The 14,634-nt window shown below is 48.4% G+C and overlaps 1 protein-coding gene and 1 long non-coding RNA gene across 4 annotated transcripts; one reads left to right on the top strand and one right to left on the bottom strand.

Annotated features, from left to right (window-relative positions):
* Window positions 1-2: 2 nt before the first annotated feature.
* On the bottom strand, window positions 3-12,822 carry LOC113840169 (uncharacterized). Of its 3 annotated transcripts, XR_011805763.1 has the most exons (6): window positions 12,319-12,822; window positions 11,118-11,478; window positions 9,455-9,545; window positions 6,916-7,131; window positions 2,743-4,246; window positions 3-1,934 (listed from the first exon to the last, which is right to left on the bottom strand). It is a non-coding gene; the product is annotated as an uncharacterized lncRNA (long non-coding RNA). The 3 variants fall into 3 exon arrangements; XR_003492943.3 differs by having other exon boundaries at window positions 3-4,246; XR_011805764.1 differs by having other exon boundaries at window positions 3-4,246; window positions 11,118-11,222.
* LOC113840168 (cyclin-dependent kinase 4 inhibitor B) lies at window positions 7,524-10,318 on the top strand. Its single transcript, XM_027446487.3, has 2 exons — window positions 7,524-7,818; window positions 8,886-10,318. The coding sequence occupies exons 1-2, from the start codon at window positions 7,678-7,680 to the stop codon at window positions 9,153-9,155; spliced, it is 411 nt and encodes a 136-aa protein (XP_027302288.1). The 5' UTR covers window positions 7,524-7,677; the 3' UTR covers window positions 9,156-10,318.
* Window positions 12,823-14,634: the final 1,812 nt, after the last annotated feature.

Genomic DNA, 14,634 nt, shown 5'->3' with positions numbered 1-14,634 from the left:
AGTCTGACAAAGTGAAGTTTTAATGACAAAAACATTAACAGTTTATCTGGTCTAAAAGAAAAGGACAGTTTACAGAAAGATCTCCTCAGGTGGAAACAGTTTCATTCTGCACTACACCATAACATGCTTTCTTTATCATTTAAAACCACCTAAGCTACCCATGTCCTATAAAATGTCTTGTTCTGTCTGTATATGCCTTATACAAATCACAAGAACACCAGCAGTGCTGTATTATCAATTTGAAGTTGTTTTAAAACATTTTGTGACAAGACAAAATGTTTTGGCCAAGCTTGTCCTAAAATACTTGATATTAAAGCACACTTATTGTTCCACCTACTCACATTTCGGCAACCATTTGATAAACTACAAAGTAAATCCCTTTCATTACTCTATTTACAGAAAACATCTGTGTGCTCATGTTAAAAATAAACCTACTATATCTTAAGTCCAAGGTCATGTGCTTTTAGAAACCAACCCGGTATCACAGTAGGCCTTTTCTGACCATGTGGTATCTCCTTGTTTATGACTAATTATGATAGCTAAGAACAGTAGAAGTGTTTTTAGAAGTCAATTTTGAGCTTAGAGATTCTTGCATAGAAAACATTTTCATTGAGGATTAAAATATTTTTACCTTGTAACACCAAATTTGATTGCCTGATCAGTGTTGTTTTACTGTGGGAGACGTTTGCTTTCACCATCAGCTACATCTGCAGACCTAATCATAACACACATTTCTGCCTGAAATTATTCAAGCAGAAAATAATTTTACTTATAGAGCAGAACATTTTGACCATGTCCTCCCTCCCCCAAAAAAATGTAGTAGGAATGTATTTCTAGTCACACACACACACAAAAAAAAGAGCTAGAAACACCACCAAACACAAAGCAGAACACAGACTGAGACCAAACACATCTCAAATGTGTAGGGAAGACTTAACAGTGTCTGATTTATGCAACGTAAACATTTCAGCAGTAAGTACAAGCTCTCAAAGTGCATGTTTGCATGGGCAGATATTGTACACATATTATGCATTCAGTATTTTACTAAAGCTTATTTTGCTTGCAAAATAGGCTGCAAACAAGCTAACTGGACAATAAGGCATGTTCGGTACACTACTGTAAACTAATAAATAAATAAATAAATAAATAAATAAATAAATAAATAAATAAATAAATAAAGCAGCATAGTAAAGAAATTCTAATGCTAAGCACCATCCAACCATTCATTGTACAAAAAATACTGAATGCCTTCAATTAGATCTACTGCTAGTACTTTCCCTTCCAACAGAGTTTTGGCTGTGATTCAGGCTCAGTCTCAAAACTCAACCCTCTGCCCTTCACTCTGTCTCCAGAGCTGCATATTGTCAGTGTGGCAGCAAAGCCTGCAGCTCTAATACATGCTTTTAAAACAATCTGGTAAGAAATGGAAAGCAAAATAGTTCATATTCAAAAGTGGAGTGCAAACTGGACATAGGCTAAAACTTCATCCTATGTTTTTTCATCTCTTGTACGATACTTACACTTCTAACATTTAATGAATATTCTGGAGAAACAATGCTGTGGTTAAAGTCAAACTACTTCCCCACCACTCTGGTGAATTTTTGAGCCAGTCCAGGGAGCAACTCTATCCTGCTTCCTGCTTTTTGATAGCCCCAGTGCCTGAGCTTATGTGATTAGGTAGAAGAAAGGTCTTAGCTTTTTGCAACAGTTTGAAAATATCACCCTAGTAATTGATATAATTAATGAGTAAGGTAAACATAATGAAAAAAAATGTGTTTTAAAGTGTGATAGTCTGGAGCATTTATATGGTGACTCCTGACTTGGGCTTGACAATAGCTGGTGAACAGCATCCGGCTCCTTGTATTCCCAGTAGTGCACCAGCAAGCTCAGGAAGATCAGGCATGGTACTCCCGATAATTAATTTTCAAGATGATCTACAAAGGAGAGTGGGTTAAAGGGAATGAAAACTCCTAGTGCTTTTCATTTCCTCAAAAATTCGTGGACTTTACAAAAGCAAGACAAAACTAATTTAACAAAAATTCTTTGCGAGTCAGCTTTTAAAATACGTCTTGACCCCCCTACCTCCCCTCCCTGTGTTACTTTCTCAAAGGTAAGGCAGGCACAGCTACTAAGTGAAAAATCCAGAAACATTCACTGCACTCTCAGCTAGCAAAGCTCTCTTTGCAATCAGATGGCAAGATGATTGAATTACAAAAAAAAAAAATGTAGAAAGCAATAAGCCCTTGGTGTCCATGGGCTAAGGGAAATTAAAATTTCATATTCCGAGATTTCTGTATGTTAGAATAATTCACCTAAGTGCACCCCCAACTCCCCTACATGGAATAATTCACATCCTTGTGAGTGTGAGTTGCCTGTATCTCAGAAAACTTTATCCTTTGTTCTTCGTTGGGGTTAAAAATACATATCTATATAGATACAGCAACTGATAATGGTAACTGACTGTAAGACTAAACTGAAACTACAGATTCCCAGCATTACCTCATATACAGCTAAACTGTGGTGAGAAAATTGGTAGCCTTCAGCAGCTAAACTGAAGCACGCTCAATCAAATAGAAAAAGCTAACATGATTTTCCAATCAGATCTGACAGATGCATTCAAGCTGAAACAGAAGAATTGTCATTAATGGTGTAACTCCATATACGTATGCTTGAGGACTGTATTAAATGTTTAATCAAAGAACTGTTCAGTGAGAATTTAATGCAATTCGGTAACCTACTTACTGATTGTGGAAGATGGCTGCTGTGTCTGCTGTGTTAAGCTCAGTTCAGCTCCCAGTTTGCACATTACTTGTCTCACAGCCTTTCTTCAGACACTCCAAAAATGACTGCCCTGAAACTGCAGAAGGCAAGGCTCGTGTACAGGGTGCACAGCAGCATTTGGCATGTGGCTTTATGTATTTCAAGCATGTCACAAATTAAGCAGCCTTTCTCCTTCTGTCTTAGGGGCCTATGAGCCCAACATTTACACATAAAAGTTAGCCACAGAGATGGAGTGATTTTCTAGGTGCCATATAGGTAAGCAATGGAAGATGAGCAGGATTACTTGGACTCCAAGCTGTTCTGCTATACAGATGCCACAAAAAGTAGCTGGGCATGTGCTAGACTTTCTTGACTGTTTTCTGGATTCTGCATTCATGGCTCTGTATTCAGCTAAACCTTTGGATACATAGAAATCTGCATATGCTTTGGTAGCTTACAGCTCTCTGGCATTGCTTTGTTTTCTAGACTGAGTACCTACACTACCACTGATGCAGCTATTATGGGAGAACGTCTCATTAAAGGTCCCCAGGAAAGCAAGTGGCATACCCAATGTGGTAACCTCACATGGAGCAAGTTTAAAGCTCTCCTTCAGTGAAACTATAAAATCAATACCTTCAGTAAGAATTGCAGTGCACACAGGGAGTTCATCACAAGCACAGTTAGGCAAATAGCCATGAAATTGCTGGACTTTTGTCTATGCAGGGTTTTGCAGTGCTTGTGTCCACATTGTTTGAAAGAATGCATAAAGAACAACTGAAAATTATAAATAAATAAATAAATAAATAAATAAAAGTCAAATTCCAAAGTCATGTCAATACTGCTTAAAAGAGACAAAATTAAATTGGAGCTCCTACTTTTACTTCCGCTTGGAAGAAACCCAGAACCAGTGTTTCTCTGTTCTGATCTATTTGTATGTTTATTTCCATATACACAAGGAATGCTAAGTCATCAGTGGTGACTATCTTCTCCTTTCCCAAAGAAACATACCCAGCAAAGGAAGAACAGAACATACTGCTCCAAACATAACTCCCTGAAGGATGAAAGCTAATCGGCGACAAATACGGTAATTATTTTTTTCCTGCCTAGTAGGAACTAGAAACTAGAAACTAGCCTAGTTTCTGCCAGACCAAGCAGAAGAAATCAAGGAAGAAAGAGACTTTTTTACAAAGATGGATTCTCCTCTGCTAAGGATAAGTCTCTCTGCTGTCAGCAAATAGTACCTGGGGGGAGCACTGAATGGTTGCCTTCATTTAAAGGTAAGCAGACCTGCTGCTCTTACAGTAGTGTTATCACTAGGCTGGCGGATTTTTAAAACTTCCCACATATTCACTTAATTTGCATGATTTTGCTTTGTTTTCAAGACCAAGTGATGATATCCCCAAAGAGTCTTTTTAAGCTGTCTTGCTCCATTCTTCTCAGCAGACATCTTTGGTCATTTCCAGGAGTCTGTGATGTTTATTCTCCCCTGTAAAAACAGTGACAGAATTGAAAATGGTAATATTTACTAACTTCCAAACCTGCTTTATCAGTACAAGGTACTTTAAGATTCTACCGCAGAGTAACTTCATTGACAAGTTTTTCAAAATTCAAAGCTCTGTAGCCTGCACTAAACTGCATTTTGTTGTGGCACTGAGCTAGAGCTGTTTGCTCACGTCACAAAACACAGTTTTTCAAGACCATTAATCAGTGAAAACTATGAAAATTTTCTGTAAGTAATGTTTTCCTTTGTGGTAAGCTCCTTTTGAGTAATATTGAGCTGATTATGTATTATGCATAGTAACAATTATCTTCCTGAATCTCTCAACATTTTTCTTTTTTCCTTTTGACTGTAGAAAATGGTATCACTGCAGCGCTTGTGGGGTATGTCTTCTTGCCAAGGCATTTTGTCAAGGTTTATATGCATATTTAAAATGCTTGCAGCACACATTTGTAACAGAGTTGCGAATGGCATAATACCTCCCTTACAGATCGTTGCCAGGCCATGATTGCACAATTTAATCTTGCACAATTAACTCTGAAACCGGAAGAAGGCATTTCAAAGAGTGTAAAAGTCCTGAAAGCTGCCACTGATTGGGCAGTGAAATTGTCTTTCCACTAGCAACAGCATATTTAAAGCAGAAGGAGAACACTGTCTGAGATTCCACCTCCAAAGCAAGGCTGTTTTCAAGTGGTATGTTGTACTGTCCTTCATGGACGGGTTTCCACTGCTTGGTCCATAGAATAAGCATTTATGGATTTGCATACGCACCTTTTTTGGACGTAGACTGCATTTCTCTGGTAGTGTGGGGTGGTGGATTTTTTTTTTTCCCTGAACTTCTGGAAAAACCACTAAATATGCCTTATTTTTTATTCATGAATATTTGACAACGTTGTTTCTTGAGGTTTGTAAGAAATCCCAGCCTCTTTGGAGAGCAATGTGAAGAAAGGTTTTTGGTTTTGAGCATCTTATCTACCACATAGCCTTGCAGTAACAAGAGATTTAAAACAAAACAAGTACAAAGTCTGTCCTTCTTTACAGATAATTTTCGTGATTTTTGTTTATGAAAAAACAAAAGGCACGCCCTGCACAAAATATGTACACAGATCCTTTAGGAATGAACTGGTTTTTATTTCCTTATGGATGAATCTTATTACTGGCAGCAAAGCACTGTCAAAACCCTTTTTCTGCCACTAGTGCTTATCTGCCTTCTAACTGACAGCTGGGATCAGCATTCTGTCTCTACCAAGCTGATTCTGTAATACCATTGTTCATCCCGCTGCTGTCAAAAATAGTTTGAAGTCTTTTTAAGGCTTAGCTATACTACTTGGGAACTGCACTGTACAGTGGTTTAGATGTCAGGGTATGTCGATTTAACTCTTCTCTCTCTCTTTTTTTTTTTTTCCTTTTTTCTTTTCTTGATTATAGAAGTCTGAAATGTCTTTCTTTTTTATTTTATTTTTATGGCACCTAACACTTGAATGCAAATCCACTACGAAGAAAAGAGATAAAGAAAAAGCAAAACAAAACAAAACAAAACAAAATTAATTAATGTAACCAGAGCATATCTTAATATCAAGAAACTCTGTGTCCTGAATGGAACTTCACTCGTTCCTACACATCTGAATGTAGACATAGCAGTCGGTGAGAATGCGTAGAAACAGGATTTGGCACTGATTCAATTAGAGGAACATGCCACTCATCGCAAATAAAACCACAAACAAACTGAACACTTTACACAGTTTTCATTGGCCACACCAGTTAGCCACCTTCTGTTTGTTATCGGTGGAAATCACCGGCACCGTCTGGTACTGAAAACAGAGGGCTTTCTTGATAGTATAACTGTGCTCTTGTGCCCAAGGTATTGGGCCAAGGAAGAAATGTCATCGTTTTGGTAACAGCTGTTTCACGTAGAGATACGGTCAGCATGAATGCAGGAGGATTGAGAAACGCAGGTTGAGCGGAGTTATGACAAACCTCCCACGAGAATGACCCTGGAGGCTTCGCCTGCCTGTCGCTGTGCACTCAGGTGAGGAGAGAGCTCCTTGTCACGACAGCAGCTACCGCAGCAAGGGCTCATTCCTCTCTGTTTTCCCCGCGTCCTCTCGCACGGCGAGAAGACCCCTCGAGCCTCATCTCCCCTCAAGCAGTGGGTCTGGCTGCGGGTGCAGGGCGGCGTGCGGAGCCCCACATAGCACGGACGGGGCAGACGGACCCTCGTCCCCCGGCCCGCCCCGTGCCCGCCTCTCCCTTCCTTTCCCTTCCCCGCCCCGGCCGGAGCTGGGCAGCGGCCTGGGGGGAGCTGTCCTTGGTGCTGCCGCCGCCCCAAGCCCCCCACCCCGCCGCGACCCCGCTCCAGGGGAAGCCCGTCGGGGGGCTCGGCCGCTCCGGGGGAGGGCTCGTCCGCGCTGCGCGGAGTTTGTGCGGAGGGAGGGTTCGAAGTTCCGGCTTGGTTTGTTATTTAGTTTTTAAATATATATATATATATATATATATACATATATACATATATATATATAAAGCGGAGAGTTCAGGGGGAAAATAGAGGCGTCGCAGCCGCCTCTCGGTCCTGACGGCGGGCTCTGTGTGTCGCTGCATGTCGTCTGTCGCCCGTGGCTGTGCGAGCTAAGGAAAGCTCGGCAGGGTTTGCCGTTTACCTTAGGAGGGTGGAGCAAGCCTTCGCTGCCCGTGAGCGCCCAGAGAGGTAGGGCAGGCAAGGCGTGGGAGAAGGAGACGCAGGAACGCGATGCGGGAGCGGCTCCCCTGTCGACATCACCCCGCGCTCCCCGTCGTCCTGCGTCAAACCAACACTTATCCCAGAGAGAGTCCTTTTCCTCACGCTTTGCTCAGGCACAAGCGAAAACGCTGTTGCCCTAAAGGGAGAAACAGGGAAAAAAAAAAAAAAAAAAAGGTGAAAGAAGTGAGGAGATGGGACGCTCCGAGCTCTCTGCCCTCCCGGCCCGGCTGCGGGGAGCCGCTCGGACAGCAGCTTAGCCGCACAGCACCGCACAGCACCACACAGCACCGCGCAGCACCGCGCCGCCCGCTGGCCGCCTCGCCCCGACGGGGCCGCCGCGGGGCCGCTGACATCAGCAGCCGGGCAAGGCGGAGCCCGACGGGGCCGGTCCGGGGCGGTCCGGGGGGGAGCGGCCCCGGCTACGGGGAGAAAACAAGCGGCGGGTCGCCCCGGCGCTGCCCGCGGCCCCGCAGGTGGAGGCGGCCCCGCCGACGGCAGCGCGCAGGCGGCTCGACGGCGGCGGCGGAGGGGGCCTGGGACGGCCGGGGGCTGCCGGGCGCCGTCGCCCCGGGGGTGCGGGCTTGGAGCCGGGCGCGCCCATGGGCAGGGCGCCCCCCGCGGGCCGGCATCGCGGCCGTGCGGCGGCCGCGGCGGTCGATGTGAGGCCGAGCGGCGCCGGGGCATGGCGCAGCGGGCGGGCAGCGCGGCGGCGGACGAGCTGGCCAACGCCGCGGCCCGCGGGGACGTGCAGAGGGTGAGGGAGCTGCTGGACGGCGCGGCGGACCCCAACGCCGTCAACTCCTTCGGCCGGACCCCCATCCAGGTAGGAAGCGGCGGGCAAGGGGACTGCCCCCGGGGCAGGGGTCCCGGCGGCGGCCACCCCCCGACGGCCGCGCTCGGCGGCTGTGCAGCCGGTGCAGCACCGCGGTTCCCGTCGCCTTTGTGGAACTGCGAAAGCCTACAACGGCCGCAACAGAGAGGTTTTAGTTTCAGCAACCCCGGACTTTGTTTTAACCAACTGAGATAGGATGACTCAGAACCGAGAGCTTTAATGCTCATCTCGCAATAAACGTGTAATAAAAAGTAACGAGGCGACTTTTCAGAAGGATTTACCCCTCCGCCACATTGTCACGTTCTGCTCTATACGCCTATTATTTTTTCCTCTTTCCCACGGAATAATATATATATATATATATATATATATATATATATATATATATATATATATATACACATATACATATACGTATATATACACACATATATATACTGTTTAAATACATATATATAATTTATACGTTGTTTAATATGATCTGTATAATGTATTTATAATATGTATTATGTTTATACACATATTATATATATATATATATATATATAATTGTTCTCACGGTGTATTAAGTGACGAGCAGAAACATCCGGGTGTGAGAGCCTTGCCCAGCAGACACTGCAGGTACACAGCTAGCACTCTCTGGGGGACTGGCTGCACCCATTTTACAGTCCCGTGAACGTACAGACAGAGGAACTGTCTGTTCCTGGAGGAACAACAGGAATTAGATTTATAAACCCGAGCTAATTTTCGATGTGGTTCTAGACAGCTTCTTCACAAATTTTAAAAATAAAACGAATCAGGAATAATGCGAGGAGCTATACGCAGGACATGCTGCCAGGGCTTGCAGAACTCTCCCCTACAAAATGTCGGTGCAGCATTTCACCAGAAATACCTGTCCGACGCCGTCCTCTGGCGTCCTTTTTTTTCCGCACCTCTGTGCAACACGGATTTAGCCTGAAGGCGCGACGGGGCGCGCGGGGAAAAACGCAGCCCAGGGGTCCGCGGAGCCCCCCGTATGGGCCCGCTGACGCCGTGTCTCCCTCGCTCCCTCCCCGCAGGTGATGATGCTGGGCAGCCCGCGGGTGGCCGAGCTGCTGCTGCAGCGCGGCGCCGACCCCAACCGGCCCGACCCGCGCACCGGCTGCCTCCCCGCACACGACGCGGCCCGCGCCGGCTTCCTGGACACGCTGGCGGCGCTGCACCGCGCCGGGGCGCGCCTCGACCTCCCCGACGGCCGCGGCCGCCTCCCCCTCGACGTGGCGGCGGGGGGACCCCACGGGCCCGTGGGGCGCTTCCTGCGACAGCCTGCGGACGGACCCGTCTCCTAATTCATGGCCCGGGGTGGCGAAGGACGGCGGGATTTTGCCCGCCCGTGCTTTGCGCACCTTCATGCTTTGCCCTCCTCTCTCTCCCTTTTGCACACTGTGAAGATGAATATGAAGGAGAAAACCGCACGGACGGCACAATCAAGCTTTCGTGTCGTGGCTGGGCGCTCGCGCTGCTGACCCTTCTGCCCAAAACTGCGAGGCACCTTCCCCCGTTTCCTTTAAGGAAAATAGGACAGCGGGAGCGCTGAGGCCGGTCTCTCCCTAGCAGAGCAGTGGGAAACTAAGGCTTTGGCACATACCTTCTGAAAACCACGTAAGGTGCTGTGCATGTCTGTGCATGGACCCGTGGCGCATCCGTGGCTCCTCTCATGAGGTTAGTAAACATGGGACCTGGAAGGAGAAAATAAAGAGCGATTTGTGTCTCTGCAAGCCCGATGCCGCCCTTGCTTGAAGTGATACGTGCAGGTGACCTTCCCTGAGCTACTGCAAGCTTAACGATATTTTGCAAGAAATGATGGCGGTTGCAAAACGAGGGCGTCACGTAGATACAACTTAAAAAAAAACATATGTCCATGCTCGGCCCCAGCGTTTCCCCAACCTGCCTAAAAGTGGAACACTTGTTGAAGAGACAACAGAGCCGAAAGACATTACAACGACTCTGCTCCTGCAGGAGGAGCAGGACGGAGGAGGGGGAGCTAGATTAATCGCCCGAGGACTAATGCCTATCTCTGTGGCTGCACCAGGGTGGGAAAGACTCGCGTGAACCTCCCACGCGCGACAGCCCCGGAGCTGGTCATAGAGAGGGCAGCGGGACGGAACGGCCAGGCAACTCCGGCCTCACACCCCGGTGTAAACCCTGAGCACTACCCGTGAAGAATACGAAGGAAAAAGAGGTTTCCTTTTGATGTGCGTTCACGGTTTCCACCTCTTTTATGCATAAACAGTAAGAATAATATATATACTTATATATAACTTAATGTAATTTATTAAAATATGCCATTCGCGACAATATAATTTCATGCAATGCCTGCTTAATAATTTTTTTTCTTGTAAGTTGACATTTTATAAATGCGTAATTATGCCGTTTATCTATTTAACGTGTCCATTTCAGAAAAAGATAAGCACACACATATGTGTATATAAAAGCATTTTGATTATCTATCTATCAAGCCTATGTTTCTGCTTATCGTTGATTTTATTTTTTTTTTATACGCAACACGTTCGCTCTAAATAATGACCACATTTTTACGTAAAAATGCAACACGGATTTAGCCTGAAGGTGCGACGGGGTGCGCGGGGAAAAACGCATTTTTACGCACGTAAAAATGTACGAAAAGCTCACTCTACATTTTATCAACACTGGTTTAGTTAAGCTTTGCCGAGGGTCTTTATTACATACGTATGTTTATGTAGAGAATAGCTTTTAAAATCGCGGCGGAGGATGATGCCGCTCTATCTCTGGGCTCACGTCGCAGCCGCGAGCGGCGGAGGACGGTGGCGGGCGGGGGCCGGCGGGGGCTGGGCTGGTGGGCGTCAATAGCCAGAGGGGGGCCGGGATACAGTTCGGGCATGGATTTAGGGCAAGGCTAGAGCGTGGCGACCTCCCTTCGTACGAAAAGTAAGGATTTAATGAGCTACTCCTCTAGCCTCAGCTAGACCAGGATTCCTAGTTAACAGGTCGTTTTCGCTGAGCACCAGAATTTGATTTAAACCATTTCCATTACGGACTGTGAAACAAAAACGACAACAACAACATCAGTTATAAACCCAACAGCATCGCATAAAACCGGTGGGGAGAAAAATAAATAAATAAAAAAAATAAAAACCACCAACTCCCCTCGGTTGCCCTCCTTCACCGCCAAAAGGTTCCTTCAAAACCCCGCAGAGCCAAGTGCCTAATGGCCATAAATCTACCTCACCGCCTGGGTATCGATACCCTTGCTCACTGCGGGGGACACTCACCGGGGGTGGATGGGGGTTCCCCGGCCCAGGGCTGGCTCGGCTGCGGGAGCTTCACCGTGCGCGTCGTCTTCCCTCACCGGCACCGGCTGCGGGGCTGGGAGCCCCCTGGAAACGACAGCGGTTGTGAGCAGCAGAAACACAAATTTCCGAGAGCTCCGCGCTCAGTGCCTCGCACGTCTCGGTTTTGGCACCGCCGGTGGAGCCGGGCAAGGTGGGATGGATGCTCGGCCAAGCGCTCAGCGTTGGTGGGTATTTGGGTTTCTATTGAGCAAAGCGCGCACTCGTCCTCCCACCGCCGCTCCGGCACCTGCACCCTGCAACCCGGCGGGCGTTGCGTTGCATTCGTTTCTCTCGGTTTTGCCTTGTGCGCCAAGGGACGACAAAAAAAAAAAAATCAGAGAAAAAAAAAAAAAAAAAAAAGCACAGCAACAACCCGCTATCTATCGAAGAGCCGTTTTCATTTCGAAATGGCTGATTTCAGTCACCCGTTTCCCAGGCTCGAAAGTGGATTCGCTCCAGGCAAAAGCTCTACGGGCTCTTCTCCATGAGCATTGTTACGGTTACTCCGTGCCCGGGCAGAAGAAGGAAACTTCCATTATTTTCGGTGTTATTTCTGTTTGTCCAGCCAGGGGAAGGAGGTGTTTGGTGGGGGTGGGGAGGGCGGGGGGTTCCGAGGGGGGTCCCACCCGCATATATTCAGAGCTGTCTCCCCTCCGCTGCCCGGGGCCATCCCCAGCGGCTCCCTGCAGCCCTTGCACACCCCCACCCCCCCCGAGCCGCGCCGAGCCGAGCCGTGTCCAGCCGGGCCAAAAACCGAGCTGAAGAAAGCGAAGGTGCTCCCGCAGCACCGGCAGCCTCCCAACCCACCGCCCCTCTCCTCGCTGCGCACCGAGGTAACCCCGACACAGCGACAGGGGGGTGGGCTGGGAGGTGTTTTTTTGGGGGGGGAGGGGAGGGTTGTCCCCTCTAGGACGGGACGGGGCCGATGGGGGACCCCAAGCTCAGCCCGGCGACAGCGCCTGCATCCCACCCGAGGGGATGCGCCGGCAGGTTGCGACCCTGCGCTGCACCCCCCCCGGACCGTCCCCCGTCCTCCCCCCGACCTTCCCAAAATCACAACCCCCAACCCGAAAGCAAAAGCGGGCCGGTATCAGCGAGCACGGCCGGGGAAGGGGGCGGCGGAGAGGAAGCAGTTAATTACCCGTGTCTATTACCGGCCCGGGGGGGAGAGGAGACGAGATCCGCTTTTTTATTTATTTTTTTTTTTCAATTATTTTCGCTCCGCTATTCAACGGCCCCGCGGCGTATTCAAATGGAGCCACGTGACGAGGAAAGAGCTGCTCGCCCGGGCCAATGCTGCACGATCCGCTAGCCACCGTCTCCGGGACCCGGCCGCGGCCCCGCGGGGGCGGGCAGGGGGTCGCGGGGCGGCATCACGCCTCCCTCCGCGCGGCACCCGCGGGTTTACCCCCGAAAAAAATTAAAAAAGAAGGGAAAAAAAAAGTGAAATCAACCCCCCCCCCCCTCTCTCCCCAGACGGAACGGGAGGCGGTGTGGTTGCGGGGGGGCGGGAGGGAGGCAAGGACATGTCGTCAAGGCTTTATTTGAAAGCCCTCAGAGGGCTGCGATTGGACGCCTCCCGCGGACCGGTCGGCGGCCGTGCTCAGCGGGGGGAGCCGGTGAGAGGAGAGAGCGGCCCCGCAGCCCCCCCCCGGCCCCATCCCCTGCCGCCCGCCCGCCTCCCGAGGCAGGAGCCATCATCATGATGGGAGGCGTTTAACGGCGGTGGGGGGAAGGGGAGGGAGGGAGGTAAGGCGAAATGAGGAGTCAGAATTAGCCAAACGGAAAAGAGAAAAATAAAAAGAAAGAAAAAATAAAGGGATACAAAAGGAAGAAAAAAAAAATAAAAAGAAAGGAGAAAATAAAGGAGAAAAGAAGAAAGGAAAGAAGAAAAGAAAGAAGAAAAGAAAGAAGAAAAGAAAAAGAAGAAAAAACAGAAGACAAAAAAAAATAAGAAAAAAAAGGAAAAAAAAAGAAAAAAAAAAAAGAAAAAAAATCCTCTCCAATGAATGGAGGGTGAGGGGGCCGACTCACCGTCGGGGCCCCATCGGGGCGGTATTTCTGCCGCGGCCCCGCCGCCGGGGGCCGCCAGGCGCCCATGCCCCCCCGGATAAGGTGCACCGTGCGCTGCCGGCGCCCCCGCCGCCGCCGCCTGGCCCTGGCGCTGGCGCTGGGCTGGCGCATCTTCCGCGGGGTCGCCGCCGCGCTGCGCGGATGCGGGCCACCGCGCCTCGCCCTCAGGCTGGTCCTGCGCAGGAGGCGCCGCGGGAGCCCCCGGCACGGGTAGGGATCGGGGGGCGCCGGGGGGGCGGCCAAAAAAAGGGGAGGGGGGTTGCGGAGGGGACGGTGGCAGCCGCCGAGAGCGATCGGGCTGCACCGGGAGCACTGTTTGCACGGTCTCGGCAGCATGCTCGTGTTTTTTTTTTTTTTTTCTCTTTTCTTTCTTTTTTTCATTTTTTGTCCCCCCCCCTCCCTTTTTTTTTTTTTTTAGCGCGGCAGGTTACTGACAGCTCGGCACGACCTATTTCTGCCTCTTCTCTCTCCCCCACTCCCAGAGATATTTTCTTTTCTGCTTCTCTGCTCTGCTCTCAAACCAAAATAACCCCACCGCCCCTCGCAGGCTGTTCCTGGCGAACGAGGAACATAAACTATGGCCCTGAAGAGAGAAAACGGCCACTGCTTCCCGAGCATGTTTTACTTTTCACTGCTGCGGCCGACAGGGAGATACACCGGCCTGTTCTGCCTGTCCTCGCTGTTACATAAATACCCACAATAAAGGGTGGAAAGGGTAATTAAAACTCATGCTCACAGGACCTCCGGAGACACCCGGAGCTCGGGTGCTGCGAGAGGAGGGCTTTTTCCTGATTTCGGAATGCAAAACTGGACTGCTGAGGATCTGCGCAGTGCAGCTTGGGCCTCCATCATTGTGTACAATCGCAGACATAATGAAAAATAAAGCGATTGTTAAGTTTTGTGAGCATTTAAGGGTTGTTTTGTAATATCCTCGCAGAGGAACACACACCCTCCTCTAACCGAGAACACAGCCTGGAGCTATGTAGAAAGGCAAAGGGAGGAGAGAAGGAAAATAGAAATAACTTTATGAAAACACCTACCAAAAAAAAAAAAAAAAAAAAAAGGAAAAAAAAGAATATTTTTTATAGGCAAACAACAAAAATAAACCTATCATACTATTAGACTCGAGGTGTGGGGAAAAGAAATTCACACTGTGCCTGCTTCAAGCTTCGGTTTAATCATTCACAGCGCTTTCTGACGATCCAGTGTAGTGATAATATTTTTTTTTTTTAAAAAGAAACAATTTATAGTTTTCCTCTTGACCTTGAATTACCTAGTTTCTTGCATGTTTAGCAGGCCTAATTTCTTTCTTTTTTTTTTTTTTTTTCATTAAATAGATGAAAAAGAAACCACAAACTCTGGCTGACCCTGAAAAGCACGAATG

The sequence above is a fragment of the Anas platyrhynchos genome, chromosome Z (genome assembly GCF_047663525.1).
Source record: "Anas platyrhynchos isolate ZD024472 breed Pekin duck chromosome Z, IASCAAS_PekinDuck_T2T, whole genome shotgun sequence".
Taxonomy (NCBI): domain Eukaryota; kingdom Metazoa; phylum Chordata; class Aves; order Anseriformes; family Anatidae; genus Anas; species Anas platyrhynchos.
Note: the sequence above shows the minus strand (reverse complement) of the source record. Positions and strands in the feature narration are given on the sequence as shown.